The sequence below is a fragment of the Schistocerca cancellata genome, chromosome 2 (assembly GCF_023864275.1).
Source record: "Schistocerca cancellata isolate TAMUIC-IGC-003103 chromosome 2, iqSchCanc2.1, whole genome shotgun sequence".
Lineage (NCBI taxonomy): Eukaryota > Metazoa > Arthropoda > Insecta > Orthoptera > Acrididae > Schistocerca > Schistocerca cancellata.
Window position 1 is genome coordinate 496,995,755 of NC_064627.1, and position 27,338 is coordinate 497,023,092.

Below are 27,338 nucleotides of genomic sequence, written 5' to 3' on the forward strand. Positions count from 1 at the left end.
AGTATACTACTTCACATCTTCTACGGAGCTCCACAAAAAGTTTTTTCCAGCAAAGCACTCGGCATCCCCCTCCCTCAACCTTCCTGGAGTCCCTCTGAACTCCCTTACTTTTCCAGTAAGTTCAATTTCCCTGGGAATTCTCAATTTCATAAGTTTTCTAACAAGTTGCTGCCCTGGACAACTAATTAAGATGGATTGAACTGAATTGGCAAGAAGAAAAATTCATGACACAACTTGAAGTCTCAGTTGACAGCACACAACCTGAGGCAATATGGAACAGTCAGTGACATTATGCAGGTTAGTAGAGGGATAAACAATGTACAGAAAGATAAAGGCTTGACTACTGTAAGCAGATTCAAGTGGATTTAGGTTGCATTAGTTATGCAACAATGAAGGTTGCATGGGATAGACTAACATGGAGAGCTGCATAAAACCAGTCTTCAGACTGAAGATGACAACTACAACCACCACCACCACGCCGCCGCCGCCGCCGCCGCCGCCGCCGCCGCCACCACCACCACCACCACCACCACCCCATTCCAACAACAACAACATGGTATTGGCAAATTCAGTGTTAAAAATGAAACATTACACAGTTCTTAATACAAAAAATTAAAAATAGTATACAAAACAGAAATAAAATTGGACTATTTGACAGACTGAAGGAAAGTAATAACTGATCTAAGCAAAAGAATTATTGATGGAAACTAAGTATAAGTTGCTATTACTGACTTCACAAGACCAATACATTACTTAAGCCAGAATGTTAAAGATGTAGGTTCAAACCTGCTGTTGCCTTTAATATAAAAGTGTGAAGCACTAAATTAGATAATTCTGTTATATTTTTTATCTGCAGATCAGATAAATGAAGCATCTCAAAAAATCAAAGTAATGAGTACAATTACATTTTTCTTTCTTTTTGTCCAACTTGTACCACCTTCCAGCGGTCATCACGGTGGCAGAGGATGCTGCGATACAATGTTGAAACGAGTAATAGCTGCTGACTGTAGCTAAGCTGCACGATTTCATACTTCTCATTCAGTAGTTCAACTGATTTGCTTAAATGCTGTAATAATTACAAAAAAGTTAGAAACTTATAAACTGAAAATGTGTGTATAAAGAAAAGTTAGTAGTTAATGAAAGGTTTTATGCAAGTTATCATCAATGGAAACTAAATATGAAACTTTTTTCCTGTACTTATACTTTACAGTTGACTTCTCTCATTAAATAAAATTATTTGCTTAATGTTATTACATTGACATTATATTGTGTGGTATGACAATCTGTCAGAATTCAGCATTTGAAGACTCTCAAATGGTTACACCATAATCTAAGACAAGACGAATTTTCATCACCAGTGATGAAATGAACCAGTTACAAAACTACTGTTGGCAGCAAGGAGGCACTAACAATGGATGTTAACTTACTGTAGTCCAATTGCTCTGTTTTATGCCACTAAATATGACCAATGGCATCATGATTTAGTCGGGAAATATATGGAAATATTATGGCATTTATAACTATTAAATTTAATTAACATGCATGCTTCAAATATTACGCATCAACTTTGGTGTCCATTATCAAAATTCACAACAAATATTAAAAAGGAATTTTTCAGTGTAATAAAATTCAACAAAATAGTGAATCTCCAGTCAGAAAAAGGCCACATGCCAACTTTCAGGTTACAAAGCCAGAACATCCTAAATAAACAAAGATATGGTACAGTTCAGTTCCAGTGAAACCACCAACATAAAAACTATTTCGTGTCTTATAATTGCATACACTTTCACAGCCACAGTCAATTTGGATAATATCATTTTGGTCACTAGGTATCATTTTGTAAGGCTAAATATTAACACAAGATCAAAGTCTCTATGTGGTGGGAATACTTTTGGCTACCCTGTATATAGCATCATATTTTGTTGTAATGTAACAATCAGAATCACTCTTCTAGAATACACCCTTTAACAAGGGTCAGTGTTCCTTGTTAGATGACTCGTCACAACTTGACTATTCCTTTCTGTCCATGGAATCTTTTGTGGAGTGAAAAGATCAAAGATCTTGAAGCCACTAGACACATGGACTTCATACCGCCACAGCTACCACACATTCACTGAAATCTGCTACTTCTTTACTTACATTGTCTTCAGTTTACCTTATAGCTTTATGTATATATTTACTGTGACATCCATTAGTGTAAAACCTAATTTGTAGCACATTTACCTCATTTTTGAGATTGTCAGCACAGCTTGTCCAATGAAATCAGAATGATCTCACATGGGGCACAGAGTATTTATGTGCTGAATGATAGACTAATGTAATGGGTTCGTTGACTCACTTCAAATAGCTACAGGTTTTTCTCCTACAATAATAAATTTTGTTAACTGAACTTAACATCTGGTGTTTCCATGTCTTTAGGGTTTTCTGCATAAAGTATTAAGCAAAACCTGAATAATTAAGTTCATATATTCAGCCCCTCATGCTCACTATATAGCTAATTTTCAAAAATTCTCTGTTTACTAACTTTTTCCACTCTCAACCTAATATATTCCTGCCTTTATCTGTGTTTTTGTTTCTGTTCTGAACAGATATTTTGGCACAGTTTTGCTTTTCCTACAACTGCTGTAGAGTTTCTAACTTTTTTAATGTTTCCCATTCTATGTGTTAACTGGTGTCAGTTGTACTGTATAACTTCTTGATTTTGAACATGTTATTATTGTGTTTTCACGTATTGTCAATGTATTCCGTGTCTGTGTGTAGTTTACAATGTGTTGGTATTAAAAATGGAGATGGTCTTAGTGTTTTGATGTATTAAGTTTCTTTTTTCACTGCACTTCAATTTTATTGTGTGTTCTGTGTACTATACGCACATCACAACCATTGTTCTCCATTGTGTTATTATTATCGTTCTTGTTTCTATTTTCTCCTGGTAAGGCAGAATGACAAGTGGAATTCTTTGTTTTAATGAATAATATTTTCAGATATTTGAGCAAATTCAATTTGCACCTAAGAATAAATTCATTGCTGTGGCCTTTCCATATGTTGTGAAAATGTGCTTCTTGCTTTATCTTTTGTGGTCGTACCTAGAAATTTTCTCTGTGTGCACATTTACTCTAATTTTCACATCTACCATTGTTTTCTAAGTGTTTCAAGATTATGTTTGCTATTATTCTTGATACTGGGGCACAATAGGTGACTTCTGCCTTTATAGGGAGAACTCATTGTAAAAATATACAGGGTGTTTCAAAAATGACCGGTATATTTGAAACGGCAATAAAAACTAAACGAGCAGCGATAGAAATACACCGTTTGTTGCAATATGCTTGGGACAACAGTATATTTTCAGGCAGACAAACTTTCGAAATTACAGTAGTTACAATTTTCAACAACAGATGGCGCTGCGGTCTGGGAAACTCTATAGTACGATATTTTCCACATATCCACCATGTGTAGCAATAATATGGCGTAGTCTCTGAATGAAATTACCCGAAACCTTTGACAACGTGTCTGGCGGAATGGCTTCACATGCAGATGAGATGTACTGCTTCAGCTGTTCAATTGTTTCTGGATTCTGGCGGTACACCTGGTCTTTCAAGTGTCCCCACAGAAAGAAGTCACAGGGGTTCATGTCTGGCGAATAGGGAGGCCAATCCACGCCGCCTCCTGTATGTTTCGGATAGCCCAAAGCAATCACACAATCATCGAAATATTCATTCAGGAAATTAAAGACGTCGGCCGTGCGATGTGGCCGGGCACCATCTTGCATAAACCACGAGGTGTTCGCAGTGTCGTCTAAGGCAGTTTGTACCGCCACAAATTCACGAAGAATGTCCAGATAGCGTGATGCAGTAATCGTTTCGGATCTGAAAAATGGGCCAATGATTCCTTTGGAAGAAATGGCGGCCCAGACCAGTACTTTTTGAGGATGCAGGGACGATGGGACTGCAACATGGGGCTTTTCGGTTCCCCATATGCGCCACTTCTGTTTATTGACGAAGCCATCCAGGTAAAAATAAGCTTCGTCAGTAAACCAAATGCTGCCCACATGCATATCGCCGTCATCAATCCTGTGCACTATATCGTTAGCGAATGTCTCTCGTGCAGCAATGGTAGCGGCGCTGAGGGGTTGCCACGTTTGAATTTTGTATGGATAGAGGTGTAAACTCTGCCGCATGAGACGATACGTGGACGTTGGCGTCATTTGGACCGCAGCTGCAACACGGCGAACGGAAACCTGAGGCCGCTGTTGGATCACCTGCTGCACTAGCTGCGCGTTGCCCTCTGTGGTTGCCGTACGCGGTCGCCCTACCTTTCCAGCACGTTCATCCGTCACGTTCCCAGTCCGTTGAAATTTTTCAAACAGATCCTTTATTGTATCGCTTTTCGGTCCTTTGGTTACATTAAACCTCCATTGAAAACTTCGTCTTGTTGCAACAACACTGTGTTCTAGGCGGTGGAATTCCAACACCAGAAAAATCCTCTGTTCTAAGGAATAAACCATGTTGTCTACAGCACACTTGCACGTTGTGAACAGCACACGCTTACAGCAGAAAGACGACATACAGAATGGCGCACCCACAGACTGCGTTGTCTTCTATATCTTTCACATCACTTGCAGCGCCATCTGTTGTTGAAAATTGTAACTACTGTAATGTCGAAAGTTTGTCCGCCTGAAAATGTACTGTTGTCCCAAGCATATTGCAACAAACGGTGTATTTCTATCACTGCTCGTTTAGTTTTTATTGTCGTTTCAAATATACCGGTCATTTTTGATGCACCCTGTATAATAGTCATGTTCCTGTACAGAGTTTCCATATGCACTTGTCATGAACATTTTTAGAACCAAAATTACTAATGTTGTTTAGGTTGACAATGCACCATTTTTAAATTACGGAAACTTGGGGCCAGGTGCTCCGACTGGACGTGGGATTGGTCTGTTGCCGTTCGTCAGTTGACGGGCAGTGCTATGGTTTTCGCGGTGTTATGGTTGTCGCGGCCAATCTGAGCACATGGTGCATTGTGGTTGTAATTGCTCTGTGTCAAATAACCAAGCGTTTACAGCAATTCTTGCATGCTGCGCAGTCGAGACGAAGTAGCACTGCAGAAGCTACAAGATAACTGTTATTACATGGCCCATTTGAATTTTAATACTTTTCTTTACATTTACGCAACTGCTTGCACAGCCTGTATAACATTTATAATGCAAAGGAGCCTGCTGACCAGGAGGAGATTTAATTTACATTAAAACAAGTAGCTGTACAATAAATGATTGATTTTTCAGCTGACGTAGCTATGAACCAACAAAGACACAATTTCACGCCACTATTGCACTGTTAAACCATTATAGTAAGAAATATTTACAATTACAGTCATTTACAGCAGCATTGTTGATCCTGTGGTATGAAAATAGGTACTGTACGTATACATAGTTATGGATGCTTATTGCCAAGAGATTGTTTTTCCTTGGTCACTGCTTATAATATCATTTATGCCACATAATCACAATAATTAGATGCAAGGCTCAATTCATGATTATTAAAGTATATGTGGCTAAGAACTGTCCTGCACTTTACATTACAAATGGATGTGCTAGGCTCAGAACCCATGCAATATTTTACAAGCTAATCTCCAAACAGTACTTGGATTTATTCAAAGGAAACCATAAAAACATTTAACTACAAATAAACATAACCAGAGGAATGTTGGGGAAAACAGCCAGTGTTATAATGAGGGTGGAGGGAGGGAGGGAGAGGAGAGGATGTCAGTGAGGAGCTATCATGCTGAATTGGTATACAGAGCTTCCCATCTTCACTGGTAGCAAGGGGAATACACTCACTACCAACAAGTACAGAGATGAAATACTGCACCCACATGTACAGCTTTTCTGAGATGCAGTTGATTCCAATTATGGTGAGGTCTCTACATCTCATTCTTAAAATTGATGTCTTAGATGACTTGAGGAAACAAATTACAGCCTAAAGCTGCCACCAAGCAATCTTCTAAATCTCTATCTAGCCCTACCTCAGTAATGGGAGAAACTGTCATAGGTGCTACTTAACCACCTTACAGACAGCCTATTCAATCAGTGCCAAGCACATCAGTAGTTATGGAGTAAGTTTATCCGCTAGAAACTGTTTTGTTATTATGGAACACATGTTTCAGTTTTCAAACTTTTTTGTAATGTGTACCTTTGATTTCAGTTCTCCAATTATGTTTTGCATACAGTTGCAAGCCAAAAGTCTTGCAATTAAAGTTTACTTTGATATGCAAGCCTTTCTACATCTTATTCATGAAAATGTCTCCCGTTTCTGGATTTTTTCTAACTTTGAGGCTCTAATGTAGGTGTCCTTCTGAGGTTTTTTAATGTTGGGACTGTATTTTAGCTCTTTGAAGCTGTAATTTACTACTGCCCTTATTTGTCTTTGTTACTGCACTAATAAAGGCCTTAAGTTTTTCTTTGAGATATCAGTGTGTGTTATTGGTATCTTCTGTTCTGGCTGGTTTTGATTTAGTCTTTATCATCATCTTTCTCATTCCTTTCTACATTGGTTCTATTGCTCAGTTTATATCAAATTCACAATAGTTTTGTCATTCTTCTTAAGCTTCTACAATTGCTATCAAGAAAAGCTCTTGTTACATGATCACTTACCATGTAAAAATCTATTTCTGTTAGAACAACTAGACCATTTTTGTCTCCACTAAAAAGCTTCATTCCATTCATGCTCCACTCAATGGCAGTAACAGCTGATGTATGGAGACCACTAATGGTGTACCTCTCAACCTGGAAGAGAATGTCAAATCATCTGAAACTGAAGGTCACAAACCCACTAGTCAACTGTTTACCTTAAATCACAAATATACTCTCTGTTCTTACTTGTTTGTTTCTTTTAGGTTTCATACTTTCAGGTAAATTATCTGGAGGGCTCTTTGGAATCTGGAATACTGTTACACTTCCCTGGTCATTACCTGCTGCCACCATATAATCAACTGTTGATATTACTTTCACACATGTGACAGAAGCAGCTGTGTTCTGCAAACAATAGGATGTTGTACATACATTTATATCACAACCACATCACACAGCAGACTGTTTTGTGGTCAGTCATGATAAACACCTAAATTATAAAATAATGAAAAACAAGATAAGGTGTGCACAGGAAAATCCAAATTATAAATATTATTTCATAAACATTTATATGTTGTCATATATAATGTAGTGATATTTTTTATTACACTCTTAATTTGAAATATCATGTTTAGAATTTAGATTCAGGAAGAATATTTCTCATCTAGTGTTCTTTTAATGATTGTGCACTTTGAGCAGTCAAATATACACAATAAATATGCATGAAATATTTGTGGATTTTGCCCAGAGATGATGCACTATTTCATCATGAAAATTAACAAGCACACATATTTTCACTGTATAAACAAAGGTCTTGTCCAACATTCCCCAATCAATTCCTCTTTCCTCCCTCAAGAAGACTTTTTTATGTATGTTTCAATACAAGTTGTGACTACTGAAGTTAAATACTGATCAGCTCAATTGTCTCTTTGTCAACTGACCACAGACAACTTTTACCTGTAATACTGATTCCATGTCGAACCGGGAGGTTTCAGTAACACAAAACTCTTGTGCAGATTATGTGATCTCAAATGTAGTACTGGATAAAATACAGTGTCAGACATAAGAAATACATTGTGAATTACAAGTAGCTACAGGTGAGTATTATAGCTGCAGCTTACTGCATTGGGAAGCAAAACTACAGTCAATCTTGGTTTGGTCAGCTACCTGACTGAACTCCCTAGAGTCATTATATCAGTTTAGTTACAAAACATTGCTTAAAAAAAAGACCAGTAACCCTGCTGTACTGGGGCAAGCCCAGGGTATCACTGACAAAGTGATGAGGAAGGAAGAGGGGGAGAAATCACAACAACCTCATTATAAAACTAGTTCACCTGGACTGGGTGATAGTGGCTGCTAAACTAAGTTTGCAGCATCCAAAAGAGAACCAAATTCTCATGCCATTTGACTTGTACAAATTTTGTGATGATAATTTGAGAAATATCAAATTTGTATTTGTTGAAAATCAGAAACTGAACATACTCAACCTGTTCACGGAGAATGTTCAGTTCCTGGCTCCACTGTTACTGGGATAAAGTAAAATCATCAGTTCATCCTGTTGATTTACTCAGGATTCAGGTCAGTTAGAAAATTAGGATACTCTAATTTATTTCTAGTGATCTTCTGTGATGCCAGTTCTGAGGTAGCACATTATGTAATTGTGAATGTAAATGTACAGCCAGGGGAGTACACCGCTTGCCTCTGTAATGACAAATGGTGGTTGAAAATGTGTGACTGATCTCAGCTGAGCAGCATGATGCACTGACAAATATTATGCATCCTTGCCTACCATCACATTCTTTCCACTAGATACCGATGAAAAATTCATCCTGAGCTGCAGAGCTGCACCTATTGGCAACAATCCCCGTGGCTGCTACCGCCTTCACAGGCTTTCAGTACATTTTACCAAGTTTGTTGTTTCAACCGTGGAATGTAAGTGTAATTTGTTGTAATAATCAATTCGTTTTTTAAATTGTAGTCAGACAGGCTGGGGATCCAGTAAGATACAAATTCAGAATTTCACACATTGTGTTTGGACCATCTTCATTTCAATGTGTGCAACATATAAATCATATAAAAAGTTAAAAGACTGTGGAATAACGTTTGGTAAGTGTTCAAATCTACATAACAAACTTCAACAAAACCTGTGATGCTACAGTGGGGATGCTCGACCATTTGACCAGAATGATCTGATAGTTATTCATGGCAATAAATGATCACATGAAAACAATATACTGGAATCGCATAACTCAAAGAATGGCAGTACTGCTCCAGAAGAACACCAATAGCATAATGCCTAATCTGTTCTTACCTCACAGCGTAACCTCTGCAAATCACGGTTACGCCGACCATACCAGTATACTAAGCCAAGATTAGTTCCAACTGCTATGTATTCAGGCAAAATATCCACACAGGTTAAGCTTAGCTCATGTGTGAACAAACCACGTTGTGCCTTCAAGGGTATCTGCTGTAGCAAATCTTCTAATGGTGCCCATTCTCTCAAGACACCATCATCTTCACTTGAAGGGTCAGTCATGTCTACAGCTACTGGAAAAAGAACACAGTATATTGCATTAAGTATGACAATCCTTTGACACTTACAAGCACAATACAATGAAAAAAAATTATTTCTCTAAGCACCACTGTTCAACACAGTCTTCAACGATTACCCATATGAGGTTTACTAGTCCCCCATAGGGCACTGCCTCAGTGGGTTGATAGGAGACTGCTCACTAGATACAAAGGTTATCAGGGAAATAAAATACTCTGGGAGGATCAAAACTATCATGGCAGGAGAGGCTCACCAAGCTATGGTGTAGGAGGCTCTCGTAAGAATACAGCTCCCCAGAATCAAGACGCCTGGTCTTCCAGGCATGGGAATTGTGCAAAGGATAGTCAACGTATGCCTCAGAAATAGGACAGAATTTACTGAAACAAAAGGTGGCACAGCTACAAGGATAAGTATTTTGGTTCTTGGAATATTAGAAGGCTATACCACCCGAGAAATGCCCAAACAGTACTTTCAAGTAGTGCTCCAAGAAATAAGTTGGCAAGGAACGAGGTCACTAAAAATACGAGACAAGACAATAATGTATGAAGATTGTGGTCAACAACATGAATTTAAAACTGGATTCTATATTCATAAACCAATAAATGACTTGATACAAGGATTCAAACATATCAGTAACTGAATGTCATACATCACAATTCAGATCAGCTGTTAGACATAACATTTCTGAATCCAAATGCGCCCACAGAAGATAAGGATGACAACAAGAAAGAAGAGTTCTACAACTATTAGGAATTTCAGCTTACACAAGGAAAGTTCTGATAATGGAGTTCAACTTATACACTTTGCAATTACAAGTGATCCGATGCTAAGCAGCACAAAAATCAGCACAAATGTATTCATTTACGGTCAAGGATATCACCAGATGGAGAAGTAGTGAATCAGATTGACCCTGTAGCTGTCCAAAAAAGATTTCACAACAGTATTAAAGATGTTAGAACCTTTAGGAATGCAGAGTGTGACACAGACTTTATAGTAAGCACACGAAAAAGTGAAAATAAAACTCGAAAGGAAACTACATAGAAAAAGAGTGGAAATGACTAGACACTACATAGAAAATCTGGCATAAGAAAGTATAACAGAAAACTTTACAAAACAAATGGAAAGTACTGTAACAAAAACAAGCCTGGCTCATAGGAAACAACAAAGTGTGGAAAGCAGATGGAGACATCTGATGAATAGTATTCAAGAAGTAACTTTTTATGTTATAGGGGAAAGAAAAAGACTTAAGAAAATACAGTTTAACACTAAGTGCCAAGAAAAAGTGCTGGAGACAAGAAATGGGAGGAAAGCACCTTGTTCAAGAAAGGAATAATATGCCTCTGAAGGAAAGATACTATAAAATCTGCCAGGAAACACAACATATATGTGTTTGCCCACCCTTAGCCTTGATGACAGCTTCCACTCTCCCAGGCATACATTCAATCAGATGCTGGAAGGTTTCTTGGGGAATGGTACCCATTCTCCATGGAGTGCTGCACTGAGAAGAGGTATTGATGTCGGTCAGTGACGCCTGGTACGAAGTCTGCATTCCAAAACATCCCAATAGGTGTTCTATAGGATTCAGAACAGTACTCTGTGCAGGCTAGTCCATTACAGGGATGTTATTGTCATGTAACTACTCTGCAACAGACGGTGCATAATCAACATTTGCTCAATCGTGTTGAAAGATGCAATCGCCATCCCCAAATTGCTCTTCAATAGTGGGAAGCAAAAAGGTGCTTCAAACATCAATGTAGGCCTGTTCTGTGATAGTGCCATGCAAAACAACAAGGGGTGCAAGCCCCCTCCATGAAAAACACAATCACACCATAACATCACTGCCTCCAAATTTTACTGTTGGCACTACACACACCGGTAGATGATGTTCACCAGGCATTCGCCATACCCACACCCTGCTATCAGACCGCCACATTGTGTACCGTGATTCGTCACTCCACACAACATTTTTCCACTGTTCAGTCATCCAATGTTTACGATCATTTATACCAAACGAGGCATCATTTGGCATTTACCAGCGTGATGTGTGGCTATGAGCAGCCACTTGACCATGAAATCCAAGTTTTCTCACCTCCCACCTGTCATAGTACTTTCAGTGAATCCTGGTGCATTTTGGAATTCCTGTGTGATGGTCTGGATAGATGTCTGCCTATTACACATTACGACCCTCTTCAACCATCAGTGATCTCTGTCAGTAAACAGATGAGGTCGGCCAATACACTTTCGTGCTATACGTGTCCCTTCACGTTTCCACTTCACTATCACATCGGAAACAGTGGACCTAGAGATGTTTAGGAGTGTGGAAATCTCACATACAGACATATGACACAAGTGACACCCAATCACCTGACCGCGTTCAAAGTCCGTGAGTTCTGCGGAGTCCCCCATTCTGCTCTCTTATGATGTCTAATGACTACTGAGGTCACTGATATGAAGTACCTGGCAGCACAATGCACCTAATATGAAAAACGTATGTTTTTGGGGGTGTCCAGATACTTTTGATCAATAGTGTATGAAAGGTTGGAAAATACTAAGTAATGATGAAATTTATTGAAACACACAAAACATATAAGAAGTAATGAGAAAAATAAGAGTGGTACTTTTCTGACATTTATATCACATGCAGGACCATGGATTAACCAAAAAGAACTTCAATTATTTGCAGGATAAGAAGTCAATAAGTTGGATCCATGAGGTAGAAAAAAGGATTTAGAAAAAATATATATATAAAAGCTGAAGAAATGACTGATGTGTTTATGGAAAGAGTGCTCAATGTGGCAGTTGGGAGAGTGAAAATGCTATAATGAAATGGTCAAAAGACAGGGAAGGACAGCACAGTGAACAGATGAAAGAGTACTTGAAGAACAGAAGAGAATAATGGATAGGGAACTGAAATTGTCATGTGGAGCTAACCTAGCCCACTCAAGAAGAAGAGGAAAATGGAGGAGGAGGAGGAGGTGGAGGAAAAATCTTTTGGTAAATCCATTGAAAGGAACAGTTCATAAAGGATCAGCATGAGAAAATACTGAGGAACTAGAGTGTCATACAAAAAAGGTGGAAGACATACGTTTCATAACTACTCAACTGCAATGATCTACATTCTTATTTAAACTTGAGGAACCTGGTACATTTGATGTGCAATTCGCCACCCCGTCAGTAAATGAAATGCAGTAAGCAACAAATAAAAGAATAACAAGGCTTCTGGGGAATCTACATGTATGCCAAGTTATTAAAATATGGAGGACCACAACAGGAATTTGAACTATAGCTTTTAATAGAAACAATTTTGAAGACAGAGAACATATCTGGAGACTAGTAAAAAGAGTAGTTATATTTGACATACTTTTAAAAAAAAATTACCCCCTTGTGTGTGATAACAACAGGTGAATAGCTTTACTGGAGGTATATCTTATAAATCCTATTGATTTGCTATTACACAGGGTGATCTCCATAACTGAAGAACTAATTTGGAACTACCAATGCAGTTTCTACAGAAACAGATCCACATTAGATCATTTATTCACTCCAGGAAAAATTACCGAGAAGGCAATGGCAATTCTAGATAGATGTCCACATAATTTCTAGATTTCAAAAACGCCTTTGGTAGTGTACAAACAGAGAGACACTCCTAAATACAGGGTGTCCCACTCAAACCTCCCTGATTTCAAGGACCCGGGAGAGAAAAACCACAGTATATTCGCCAATGAAAAATGCAAAACATTGATTGTAGAGCATCTCAAAGAATTTATATTCCCACTTAAGATGTGCCAAGTATCATCACCAGAGTGCAGCATAGTCGCATGAAGTGAAAACGGTGACTCCACAGCAGCGTGCGCAAGCAGTAGTGTGGTTTGCAGGAACAAAATCGCCGATTACTAAATTATCGCCGTGTGTATGGATGTGATCCACCTGATGTAAAAACAATTAAGGAATTGTATAGGAAATTTATGGCAACAGAAAGTGTTCTGAAATATTCTGGTGGTGCACGTTATGGAATTTCAGAAGGGACAGAGGAGGACATCAGACAAATGTTTCTCATAACCCCATGTAAGTCAATTTGTCAAGCATCTAAGCAACTTGATGTACCTTGATCATCACTATATCGTTTAGTTCACCAGCGTCTTCGTATGTGTGTGCCAAGTGCAAATTCATCAACATCTGATGCCAAATGACAAACCACACCGACAACAATTTGATGCGGATATGCTGCAGCATATTGATATGGATGCCAGCTTCCTGGAAAGATGTTTATTCTCAGATGAGGCAACCTTTCATCTATCAAGAAGGGTTAATAGGCATAATATTTGAATTTGGGGTTCACGAAATCCGCATGTTGTCATTGGCCATGTTCGTGATAGCCCTAAACTAAACATCTGGTGCGGTCTAATGCACAACAGGATTGTTAGACCGTTCTTCTTTGTGGAACAAACAGTGAATGGGTCAGTGTATCTGGACATGTAGGAGCAGTTTGTGTACCCTCAGATACAAGACTCGCAAACCAACATCATTTTTCAACAAGATGGAGCTCTGCTGCATTGGTCAACGGTTGTTCACAAGCTTCTGGATAGGAAATTTCCTAATCATTGGATTGGACGTGGAGGACCCATTGCCTGGCCACCACATTCACCCGACATTATGACACAGACACATCTGTACAAGAAACTGAAAATTTTACGGTGTACACCTTACTGAAAGAGGGGAACACCTATCTTATTTAACCTCGCCTTAGATAAGAGCAATAGAGATTTTGCTAAAATTAATCCAGAAGTAATCCAACTGCAGATGGGTTAACATTACTAGACATGCATACACAGATGATGTAGCACTGATAAGTAGCTCCAAAATAGAATTAATCAGATTTTGTTGCAGGTGGATTCACTTTCAAGACAGTCAACTGTTTCGAGTACCTAGGGAGTCTTTTGAGTAACAACAACAAAACATATATTAAAATACATGCCAAACTAGCACCACAAAACAAAACAATTTTTAGTTTTAGTAATATTTTAAGGGAAAAACAATTAAAACTAACTTTAAAATTTTCTTGTTTCAGTCACCTATTATACCAGTAACATTACACAGATGTGAAGTATTAATATTTAGAGAAAAAGTGATTAAAAGCTGTTAATATTTGAAAGTAAAATACAAAGGAAAAATTTCTGGAACTATATGTGGTGCAAAGAACACAGAATGGAGTATAAGAAAAAAATGAGGAATTGCAAGAGCTGTACAACACAGTAACATCGTTGAAGTGCTAAGAAGTGAAAGCTGAACTCGCATAGCTATATAGCAAGAGTGACAGAACAGACTATATGTAGAATAGCTTTTTGCAGGAGTATAGATGGAATGAAAGGAAGAGAAAAACCCAGAATTAGACCCAAGAGGACACAGCTAGAACAAACATCAATACCAAACAGGCAGACAGTGCACTCAACAGAAAGAAATGGAAGAGGCTCAAAGAGCAGGAGTACAGTTGATAGGTTATTTTCCACATGAAAAGTAAAAGTAATAGTCTTCAAAAAATGTCCTGTGAGAAACTAATAGAAATGGAAAAGATACCACACTGGATTACATGGGATAACATAGATGTTATCAAACGAAGATTATGTCACATCCCTTGCAGCACCAGAAGCTGAGATGGGGCACACAGCAAGTGCCTTAGTCCACACTGCAAGCATAACCGTTCATTGGTTCACTGTATTCTATTAAGGAGGAGAGCCTTCACAGATCATCGTTTCATTTCCTTTATCATTCACAGATCACCTTACATGAGTAAGTCAACATATACATTAACAAAAGAGACTAAACTCCTAGAAATATTAACTGTACATTATACCAAAAATGAAATACCACAACATTACCTAACATAATTTGTTTCTACACCAACTAAATGGGACCTAGTAAATTGGGAGGAAAGTTGCAACTTTATAAAGTTTTGTAAGTCATAAAAATAGTTGCAGTTTGTCTCCTATTAGTAACTTAAAATTTACAAGAAAAAAAGACAAATTTTGTAAAGGATACAGTTAGGCCTGTTTGCAACACACTACTAAATACTATACAGTTCTGCAATAAATATTACTTGCCATGCAGTTAATATGAATTTCCGAATTCTTCAGTCTATATAATCAGATATTTGTAGAATCACTACCTAAAAAGGCACAATCATAATTTTATTTTGAATTGGTAATAATTGTCAATTTCTTGATCTATATTAGACACACCCTTTTTACACACATTTGTGCTAGAGTACATAACTCGTATTCTGACCCTTACACACAGAGAGAAAGTATACCGTACACGATAATTATTTTTTGCCTTTTGTTGATACTGTGTAGGTCACAGTTCAGCTGAAACTTATATTCATTATTGTCAATAAATACCACTAGGGAGAAATTTTTCCTGACCAAATTTACTTTAGGGGAAAACAAAACTCTTAGTGTTGTAGGAGTATGTTTAAGAAATTTAAAATTTCAATTTTAACTTTCTGTTCTCTAAATCCCCTCCAGCATTATTAACATAATGTTTTTCTAAACATCACAGTTGAGCCTTTTTTTTATGATGCCTTGATACAATACATTCCTCCTACGACCTGTACCTTATTAGTGAGTATATTTTACTGATAACGTTTTGACTACTATAATCAGATAAACCATTCACTATTGGCTTTACAGCTTGCATCTAAAAGCAAACTGACAATACCTGTTGTACTGTGTCCTTCAATCCTCATAGGGAATTCTACTGTGGCAAATAATCCAGAGCTGAACACCAACTGCTCTAAGTGTCCTTGATGAGTACTATCTGACCGAAATCTGTCAAGGGCTACACAACAATAATCATGCAGTTCAGTCTGTATAACCTTTCTAATATGGTCTGTTTTATGATGTGTAAAATATTTACTGCTGTTGGCCTGTTAACTTTCAGTCTTAATAACTTGCACACCTGGCACAATATTCAAAAAGCTTTTCAACACAACATCCATAAACTTAAAGGGCTTTGACTCAATTTTGTGTACACAATACTTGTAAAATTTAAAATGGAAAACTAGATGTGCATGCAATAGTTAACAATAAGGACTGTAGGCAGTAACTGTTATTGAGGAAAATCACTTAGTAGTATATCATTTGCTGTGCAATAAAACTGTTTGTGAACTATTTATGCATGAATTATATACTGGATTAGCTCCACATAAACTTTACAAGTACTGTCATAGATATTAAAAATTCACAACCACAAATTTTTAGGACTATGTGTATGGATCTAAGAGAAATTGTTTTATACTTTTTAGTACAATTTAAAACTACATTATATTAGAAAGTCTTATTTAAATAATTATTATTTAAGAGTCTTCTGTTTTATTGATATACAATATAAAATGAATCCACAGCTTTGTCCAAGTTGCAGTATTTTTTATTTTGTTAATAGCTGTTTCATTGTAATTATATTTATTCTCTCAAAGTCAGCCTGAAAATCAATGCAGAGAGAGTAATATAGCCGATGATGCTATACAGAGAAGCTGTACAGATTGTCCTCCCTGCAAGTTGGGCAGCTGAACTAAGATACTTTAGCACATTATTCAATAATCACAGCTTAACGGTGGAGATAAAACATGGGCTTATGAATACCCCTAAAGATTTTAGTTTCAAAAAGATTATAGCTTCAGGTACTAGCACCAATAAAACTAAAATCAAGACACAGAACACAAAAACAGTTCCAATGGTGCTAATAAACTAGGTCCGTGAGTGTCACAAATGCAAATGCTCTTACTATAATATCTGGAGATGAGTCTTGCTAAATACCTAAAAATAAAACTGCTGATGCTGTCTCTTTTGAATATTCATATCCAAAGTTAAGATACAAAAATGACTCCACATGGTCTAATATTTAATGCTGAGATATAACCAAGTCATCAACACAAAAGATACAATGATAGATAAAAAATGTGCCTGTTTGAAGATTTACAAAAATGGAAAAGCTAATCATGAAAAGATGAAAAAAAAGGACCAAATTCTCCAGTCTAACAAGCTAGGTGACACTGTGAAGTAATTATTTTAACTAGTCGTAATATTATGAAAAGGAAAGTTGCTACTAACCATATAGCGGAGACACTGAGTCACAAATAGGCACAACAAAAAGACTGTCACAAACCCAAATCCACCTGGCCTCAACCTTCGTTGGTCACTGTCCTTACCCATCCAGCCCCTGTTCCCATTCCAGCATTACGCAGCTGTCATTCCACCATCACATTCTGTCTTTTTACTTCTCTCCTTTTCTGCTACTACCCCTCCCCCCCCCCCCCCACCCTGTCCTCCATCTAACCCGCAGCATTTCACTGTCCGCCACCCCCACCATACTATCCCTCCCCCTCCCCACCCCAGCCTCCTCCTTACCCCTACCCAGTCGCCTCTCCCATCATGCTGAAAGCTTTATTTGCAACAGTCTTTTTTGTTGTGTCCTTTTGTGGTGCCTATCTGCGACTCAGCATTTCCACTACATGGTGAGTAGCAACTTTCCTTTTCATAATATTGTTAATTCCATCCTGGATTTTCTATTGTAACTAGTCACTTTTATTAGTCACTTTTTTGGAGGATTGGACCCCCACAATTAGTTGAATTTATTTAAATTATTAAAACAAACAATTTGCACATACAACTTTTGTCGCCAACATGTGGCACTGTCTGGCAGCAGAGTTCCTTCTAAATATTGAATTACTTAGTCGCCAACATGTGGCACTGTCTGGCAGCAGAGTTCCTTCTAAATATTGAATACTTAAGTAATGTTAGTGGATCTTGGTTCTGAGGATTCTCCTGTGGGGATGTATATAGTAGTAGTGCTAAGTTAGTGTCTTGAATATTAGTGAGTAGTTATATTAAAGTGAAACATATACTACTCAGTGACACAGCCATCGTAGCCATTAAATGGCTGAAGTGAAACATGTTTTATACCTACAAAAAGAAGAAAAAAAATGCTTGCTCGCATACACTTACACTGATACACATCACAAACCTGTTGGTGTGTAGACAAATCTGTCAAGTTTAATGAGTAGATCTAGACAGATGAAGAAGAGAAGGGTGTGTGTGTGTGTGTGTGTGTGTGTGTGTGTGTGTGTGTGTGTGTGTGTGTGTGTGTGTCCATACAGCCTAGCTACCCATAGTCATCGCATCTGCAGTGACGAGCGGTCCCTCTCGAAATACACTAAAGGTCTCATTGAGGCCTTCAGTAATTATCCTCCCAACCTTGTACAAAAACAAATCTCCTGTGCCTCACCTTTCCAGTCTCGTACAACCTCCCAAAGTCTCACTGTCTGGCCACGGAGGAGCATTACCCTCGTAACTTAGTACCACCCAGGACTGGAGGAAATTAATTACATTCTCTGTCAGGGTTTTAACTGCCTCCTGTTGTGGCCTGAAATGAGAAATGTCCTGCCCACTATCCTTCCCGCCCCTCCCACAGAGGTTTCCGCCATCCACTGAACCAACACAATCCTGCTCCCAACCCCTTACCTCATGACTCATACCCCTGTAATAGACCTACATGCAAGACCTGTCCCATACATCCTCTCACCACCACCTACTCCAGTCCAGTCACAAATATCTTATCCCATCAAAGGCAGGGCTACCTGTGAAACCATTCACATAACCTTCAAGCTAAGCTGCAACCACTGCATTGCATTCTATGTGGGCATGACAACCAGCAAGCTGTCTGCATGAATGGCCACCAACAAACTGAGGCCAAGAAACAAGAAGACTACCCTGATGCTGCTCAACACAACATCCTTCATTTCAAAGACTGCTTTACAGCCTGTGCCATATGGATCATGTCCGCAAACACCAGCTTTTCTGAATTGTGCAGATGGAAACTCTCCCTACAGTACATCCTATGTTCCCGTAGATCTCCTGGCCTCAACCTTTGTTAACCATTTTTCTATCAAGCCCCTTTCCTGTTTGTTCCCATTCAAGCACTACACAGCCCTCATTCCACCAACACACCCAGTCTTTTTACTTCTCTCCTTTTCCGCAACCATCCTCCACCCCCCCCCCCCCCCCCAAATATCCTGCCCTAGCTCTGTCTAACCTCCTGACTGCACCTAGGTGCCCTACCCTCTCTCCACATCGCCGTTGTGCACTCCCCAGCAGCACTTCACTGTCCTTGCTGCCCTCCCCCACCCCACCCCAGCCTCCTCCTTAACCCTCACCTAGTTACCACTCCCATCATGCACTGCTGCTGCTGCTGCTTGCAGTGTGGCTTCAGTTACCAGAGACTGCAGGCACGTGTGTGTGATTTGCATTTGCATATGTGTTTGTGTGTGTGTCTGTCATCTATTTTTCACAAAGGCCTTGATGGCCGAAAGCTTATATTGTGACAGTTTTTTCTTTGTTGTGACTCAGCATCTCCGCTATATGGTGAGTAGCAACTTTCCTTCTAACAATATTTTGTAAGAGTTTAGGCTGTTGTTAAAAATACATATTGTACTGTTGTACATGTTCTCATTTTTGTCTCCCACAACAGACTCTAGTAATTTTTTTCAAATTTATTCATTTGGCATGTTTTTGGCTTTATGTTGGGTATGCAGAATACTGACATTTGTATTATCAACATAATGTTTTGTTTAATGCCTGTGGGAGATTAGTGCTCATACGTTGTAGCCCCCCTAGAGCTGAAATGATTTTCTGGAATCTGAAGTCAAACAACCTGCCTCTTTGACTACTGTAAAAGCAGTCACGGCTTAAAAATTTAATTTTGTAAATGTGCATAAGATATAGTAGCTTTGCAGCATTGTTACTATGAAGTAATTTCTGCCCAAGCTTTTCTCAATGGTAAAAGATACGTTAGTGCCTTTGAATGTCACTTTACTCTTTCATATTTACCTGATGGATTCCCAACTACATGTCTGGCGAGTCTTACTCTCAAAACCCATCGCTCCACCTCAAGCCTAAAGAAGCAAAACCACATTTCTTCACAGCGAGTGAACAAGGTTGCAAGGAAGAGTAAGCATATGGATACGAGCTGAGAAATTACGAACTCATAAACTCTTACTGTAGAAAGACACATAAAGGTAGCGGCATAGACATTTATAGCAGAAATGATATAGCATGTGGAGAAGTCAAAAGGATTGATGATCTGAGTAAAGAAATGGTACTTGACATTGCAACAATAAATTTAAAACTAGGTAACAACAGTCTGATTACAGCAGCTCTGTTTAGGTCAGCTGGAAGCAGTATTAAAGAATTTGTCAGTTGTCTGGAGGACCCACTAGGGAAGACATTGGCATATAAAAAACATAAGTGTTGTTTCTTGGAGACATCAACATAGACTCTTTAAATAATAATTATTATTATTTCCATTATGTTGACTTACTTCAGTGTTATAACTATTATCAAATAAACTCAGAACCCACAAGAATAACTGTAGAAACACAGACATGCATGGGTCATATTCTCACAAACACAATAACGGAGAACATAAACATAGCCATCCTAGAAAACTACATACCCGACAACAGAGCCTTGCAATGGAAATTGATGTAGTGAATGTAGATATAATTAAAGTGGCATATTTATGTATAAAAGAAAATTTAATTATAATAAACTTAAGAGGGCACTAGGCAATGAAAAATGGGAACCAGTTTACAATGCAAAAAATGTGAATGGTAAATGGGAAAATTTCTATACACTATTCCATAAAACTTTGAATGAAACATCCTTTAGTAAAACAAGTAAACAGAGCTATTAATCACAAACCTGAGAATTTCTCTTCTGAAATCATTGAACTGAGAGAGAAAATGAAAGACTGTTAGATACTCTTTAGAGATGCTAAATTACAATACTATTTAACAAAATACAAACTGCTCAGGAAAAAAACACAGATTATTTGAGTAACCTTAAAGCTCATAAATATGTCTATCATATAAGCAACTCAACCTGTGTTAGTAAAACAGCCTGGAAAATAATGTACAAAGAATGTGGGAAACTGCAACCTCATGAACACACCAGCATAATGTTAAAAGGAACTGAAGATATAACAAATGACCCAAAATAAGTCTGTGAGAAATTCATAGAGATGTATAGTACAATTGGCACAAATGAAACACATGACTGGGCACCCACTTTAAATGTTACAAATACAAGCCGATCTTTTTTCATCCATGGCATTACTGGGAGGGACCTCTTAGTAGTCATTTCAAAACTTCAAGCTAAAATATCTTGTGACTGGGATGACATTTCACCTAAGCTGCTAAAGAAATGCAGAGGAGAATTAGTGAAGCCTCTGACACATCTAATAAGTATCTCCCTCTGTCATGGAGAATACCCTGATCATCTGAAAATCACTCAAATTCTAATGGTGCATAGTAAGGGAATAAAAATTGACATGATAACCTATAGGCCAATATCATTAACTTCAGAGTGTGAGAATTTAGTAGAGAAGGTAATATTGAATCAATTTGAGGTATATTTCATCAAACAATCTATTCAACAATCCACAAATGGTCTTAGAAAAGTGAGTTCTAGTATAACTGCAGTAGCAAATTATAACTTGAAATATAAAAAAAGTTAGATGAAGTACAAAAGGTAAGAGACACCTTCCTGGATATGAGTATAGCTCTTGACACTCTGAAGCTAATTTACAGAAGGAATGAATAGTCGGCAACAATCAAATCAGGCCACAAGGTACTTCAGTGTGGTTTGTCCCAAGAAAGTATACTGGGGCCTTTTCCATTTCTTGTGTACATTAACAATTTAACTGAACCCAAAAACCGTCAGATTGTAAGCTACGCTGATGATACATGTTTTGTCACTTGGGGTCAATATATGCAAACTACTACAAACAGTAGTGAAACCAATTATAATTTTCTGTCATGTTGTTGTACTGCAAACAATATAATTTTCTGTCTTGTTATCATATTGAAAATAAGATATTTGTAAATAAAGAGAAGGCAATGACACTGAAATTTATGCTTAGCAATAATCGGAACACAAATAGTACTCAATTTACACCTCCACTGCCCTTAGGTACACAAACCAACACACATTTTTGGGTATAGTTGCTGATAAACACCCTTCATTGAAAGAATATATAGACCCTATTTGTAAGAAAATCAGCGTAAATGTGTATCTACTGAAATGGGTCTCAACCTCCTAGACCATTATCACTTGAGACAAATGTACTTCAGAGTTAAACATCCACATCTAACATAACATACTGAGATTTGGGGTGGGCCATCAGCTGTCTATACTGACAGGCTCTTCAGACTATGAAAAAAGGCAGTAAAAGTGGTAGCAAAGGTGAACAGGAGAGACCATTGAAGAGAAATGTTCAGAAAATATAAAACACTTACCATATACTCTATGTACATCCTGCAGGCAATAATATTTGTGAAACAAAATCCCAAATATAACCTAACAAACAGTAATGTACTTGGGTACAATACATGGGGAAGGGAAAATTTTCACAGAATTGTATGTAAAAAAAAAGGTTGCAGACCACAGTCCGCTTACAATGGGAACTCTTTTATAACAGACTACCACCTGACCTCGAGAAAGTTATTTTACACACCTTAAAGAATAAACATAAGAGAAAAAAGCTGTTATTCAATAGAAGATTACAAGTTGTAATATCTCTTTCTAAAGCAGTATATATAGCCTTTTTTCTCGTTTGCAAAAACAAAATGATAATTTCTGATCACCATGCATTTTATAATTGTATGTATTTATCTTTCGAGCTGTAATGTCTCTCTGTAAAATGTATATAGCATATTTGTTTCTGCAACAACAACAAAATCATAATTTCTGACCTTCACTATTTGTATCAACGTGTGCACTTATATATGTTAACTAAACCTTTGCATATGTGAACTAAAATGACAATGTCTGAAAATTGATTGTTGTATGGACAGCAAACAAACAAACAAATAAATCCCTTAGCATCATAAAAATGATAATGATGATGAATGAAGTTTCCAAGGTAATCAACAGCATAGTTTTAAGTCCCTTTATCCTCATAACAATGAGTCAAAAGAAGAGTTTTGTGACGAATATAGACTCACGTCAATAGCTGTGATTTGTTCACAAGAAATTAATTACTCAGGATAGCGAATAGAGAGTATCAATAAAAGACGATATAGGTCATGCACTGGTGAAGGCAGAGAAGCAGGAGAAAGTGCACAGGTATAGGTTTCCTCAGGTAAGGGCTGGGGCACAAGATGTACATTGCATCTTCCTTTCTTTCTCTATCCTTTGCACAGATACCAGGAGAAGATAACGTGGAATCAAAAAATGATAAGGACAAGTAACACACAGATAGATTTCAAGTACATGGAGGTAAGATTTGGAGTTTACATCTGGGCCAAGGTGGAGCTGGGTGGGGACCTCCTCCACGGCAAAACAAGTGGCACAAGATGAATCTTCACCAACTCCATCCCACAAGTCAACTACTACAATGGGTACTTTAAACCAAGTGGTAATATATGCTTTCTCATAATGGGTTCATATGCAGCCTGCTTTCATTGCTTCATCAGCTAGTATCCTCTGTAATGACTTCTCAAGACCTAATCTACATGACAGGTTAAGTGAGCCTGGGCATGCCTCAAGGATGTGGCAGGTGCACAGAGTAGGTTTCTTTTACTTCAGTGTGTAGCCATGTGTGAGGAAGGTATGACTATTACAAAAGTGACAAGACTACAGTTTCCATTCGAGACAGGTGAAGTGACATTCTTCAGTTCTTGGTGGGGGTATTACCATTATAAGTTTGTTGGGTAGCTCGGTGGCCATTCATTCTTCTTCCCATTTTTTACAATACAGTGTCTGATGTGGCATCACAATTCATATTGGCAGCAGGTCCCATGCTGAGGCTTCCTTAACAAAAGTACTACCACGATAATTGTCTGAGATGTCTAACTGGCTTGGGATTCAGTAGAATATCTTGGAGATTCTTATATCGTTAATGTTGTATAAAATGTGTGAATGGTGGTCACCAACGTATGAGTCAGAGAGTAGGTGCCAGTTAAGCCCACCCGGTTAGCCGTGCGGTCTAACACACTGCTTTCCAGGTGGGAAGGCGTGCTGGTCCCTAGTGCGAATCTGTCCAGTGGATTAGTGTTGAGGTCCAGTGTGCCGGCCAGTCTGTGGGTGGTTTTTAAGGCAGTTTTCCATCTGCCTCGGCAAATGTGGGCTGGTTCCCCTTATTCCACCTCAATTACACCCATTGGGGTTACACTTGTCTGGTGTGAGATATTAACGGAGGAGGAGGGGGTGGGGGGGGGGGGGCTCTACTGGCGACCAAACTGCACAATAACCCTAGGTTTGGAGTGGGGTGGCGTGAGTGGACTGCTGTAGCCTATTGTGGGGTTGTGTACCACTGCAGGTGACGGCGGGGACGAAGGACAAAGCCACTCCATTGTTTCTAGGTCCCCAGTTCCACACGACATAATACATTACAATACAAAGAGCCAGTTATCTTCAAGCTACTGAGAGAGCCACAGCACAGGCGAATATTTCTGCAGGTTGGGTTTTACATGTTTATGATCTCTATGTACTGCTAATAAGCTTATGATTCTGGAGTGCAGATACTGCATACATCAGACACAAATTGTATAGTTAATGGGGACCAAATAGAACCTAGAACAATAAATGTTAGAGTCTGTGCGATTCTTGATGTCGCAATATCGGAGATCTATTCAACTACTGGTCTGCACCCTGTGCAGTGGTGGGCAACTTATCAAGTTATCTTAGGAAAAAAAGGAGCTCCAGAAACATGTCTTCCAGTCCTGCTGCTGCTGCTATTCTCCACGTCTTTGAATAATTCATAAGGAGACAGATTTTCAGATTCTGGAAAAGTGTCACGTAATGAGGATGCTCTGGTCTAAACCAAATCTTAATCGCATAATTAATTATGAACTGTTGGTGAGATACCTTTAAAGATGGAGTTCTGCTTCTATATGCAAACAATTGAAAGGTCTCATGGGGAAAGCTCCAGTGAAGGTAGACTCCTCTGTGGTGCACAGGGTCTAGTAGGCATAAAACAAAGTGCTGCTGACCTGTAAGTGGCACATTTATGCTCTAATTGCATTAATATAAGTGACTGGTAAAATTTTTCTATAACCTGTCAATCTGCTCCGCAAGTAGTAGTTAAGAGAAAGTGTAGATAATTTATTTTCTGCATACAGGTTGTCTTGAGCGACTTTTACATGGTCACTATGACAGTTTGTGATCAAACAGCACTCCTAACAAGAAATGTCATCTACCACTTTCAGCTGTCAGTTATCCAGATATAATATAGGGTGTGAGTGGGTGTGTTGGGATTGATTTAGTGGAGGAGACCAACCAGCGAGGTCATCGATCTGATCGGATTAGGGAAGGAAGTCTGCCGTGCCCTTTCAAAGGAACCATCCTGCCATTTGCCGGAACCAATTTAGGGAAATCACGGAAAACCTAAATCAGGATGGCCGGACACAGGATTTAACCATCGTCCTCCCGAATGCGAGTCCAGGTTGCTAACCACTGTGCCACCTCACTCAGTGCTGAGTGGATGGATCGAATTCCACAGAAGAAGATGATGGCGAAGTTTTTAGACAAAACATTATACCCATGTTTTAAGCCCATATTCATATCTCCTGAATGAGTATTTAAGTATGACATCCCACTGAGCCTAGTGATCTAGAACTAAAGCACAGACAGAAGTCTTTGACATATGAGGCCAATGATATATTTGCTCCAGCAACAGCAGCAATTCCGTTTATGGCAATTACAGAGACCGTAGTGCTCACGACTGAACCCTGCAGAACCCCATTCACCAGGACATGTTTACTGTTGAGAGTCATATCAACTAACTCAAAATGATGATGGGATAGTTTTTTTCCTTCTTCTTGCAAAAGTTAGTAGATTGCCTCAGGAGCCCCACATGCACAATATAGCTAACATGTGGTGCCATGATGATGCATTGTATCCCTTTTGGAAGTCAAGGAGGACCACTACCAAGTCTCAACAAGGATGAAGGCCTCCCTACTGGCATAGTTCACATAAAAAAATGCGGTTTCTTGTGGATCTTGACTTTAGAAACTCACTATAAATTAATGGACACAAATTTCTTGTTTCCAGACACCAACAAAGCCTGTCACTGAGCATCTGTTCCAGGAAATTGCATAGGTTCCATTAAACTTATCGGCCTGTAGCTGTCTATATTTTTATCATGTTTCTATATCTGTACAATGCTAGTTTCTGCCCAAAGGGTGGAATAAAATTCCTTCTTGTCAAATTCTGCTGAACATCAGAGTTATTTAATTGCTATATGCACTATGGTGGCAAAGTATGTGATTGTGTATGGTATGTGGGCTCAAGGAGGTATCTTCGCACTGTGCTAGCATATTGTTTATTCCCAGTCTGTAAAAGAGGTGTTTTAGATCTCTCTCTGTTGGTTGTTAAAGACAAATACTATGTTCTGTTAAATTTCAATGTAGATTAAAATCGAAGTGAAAACTGTTAGAAGCTGACATTCTGGCATATGATATGATGTGTGTATATATATATATATATATATATATATATATATATATATATATTTTTTTTTTTTTTTTTTTTTTTTTGCACCGACTTGTCAATATCATTTTTGTGGGATATGGTGACATAGGCTTCAGTGTACTATGCACAATAAAAAGATTCACACAATCATAGCTTTTGGCCATTAAGGCCTTTGTCAGCAGTACACACACACACACACACACACACACACACACACACACAAGCGCAACTTGCACACACATCTGCAGTGTAGTTTCAGCTCTCTGAGACTGCAGATGTGTGTGCAAGTTGCGCTTGCATGTGTGTGTGTGTGTGTGTGTGTGTGTGTGTGTGTGTGTGTGTGTGTGTGTGTGTGTGTGTGTGTACTGCTGACAAAGGCCTCAAAGCTATGATTGTATGAATCTTTTTTTATTGTGCCTATCGCGGCTCAGCATCTCTGTTATATGGTGAGTAGCAACTTTCCTTCTCTCCAATTGTAATTGACAATGTCATTGCATCAACATGGGAATATGTAGGGGTCATCTGCTGTGAAGTCTCACAATCAATGAAATTTTCATTCTGCAGCAGAGTGTGCACTGATATGAAACTTCCTGGCAGATTAAAACTGTGTGCTGGACTGAGACTCGAGCTCAGGACC

General features: G+C 38.5%; 1 protein-coding gene across 2 annotated transcripts in view; it reads right to left on the reverse strand.

Annotated features, from left to right (window-relative positions):
* Window positions 1-27,338, reverse strand: part of LOC126162034 (uncharacterized) — a 202,469-nt gene that overhangs the window by 160,792 nt on the left and 14,339 nt on the right. The window contains exons 2-5 of one of the 2 annotated variants that reach the window (XM_049918260.1): window positions 8,937-9,172; window positions 6,875-7,030; window positions 6,650-6,781; window positions 906-1,066 (exon numbers count right to left, since the gene is read on the reverse strand). In XM_049918260.1, the coding sequence (XP_049774217.1) occupies window positions 906-1,066; window positions 6,650-6,781; window positions 6,875-7,030; window positions 8,937-9,161 (674 nt within the window). In that variant the 5' untranslated portion in view covers window positions 9,162-9,172. The remainder of the gene's footprint in view (window positions 1-905; window positions 1,067-6,649; window positions 6,782-6,874; window positions 7,031-8,936; window positions 9,173-27,338) is intronic. The other variant, XM_049918261.1, reaches the window with a different exon arrangement.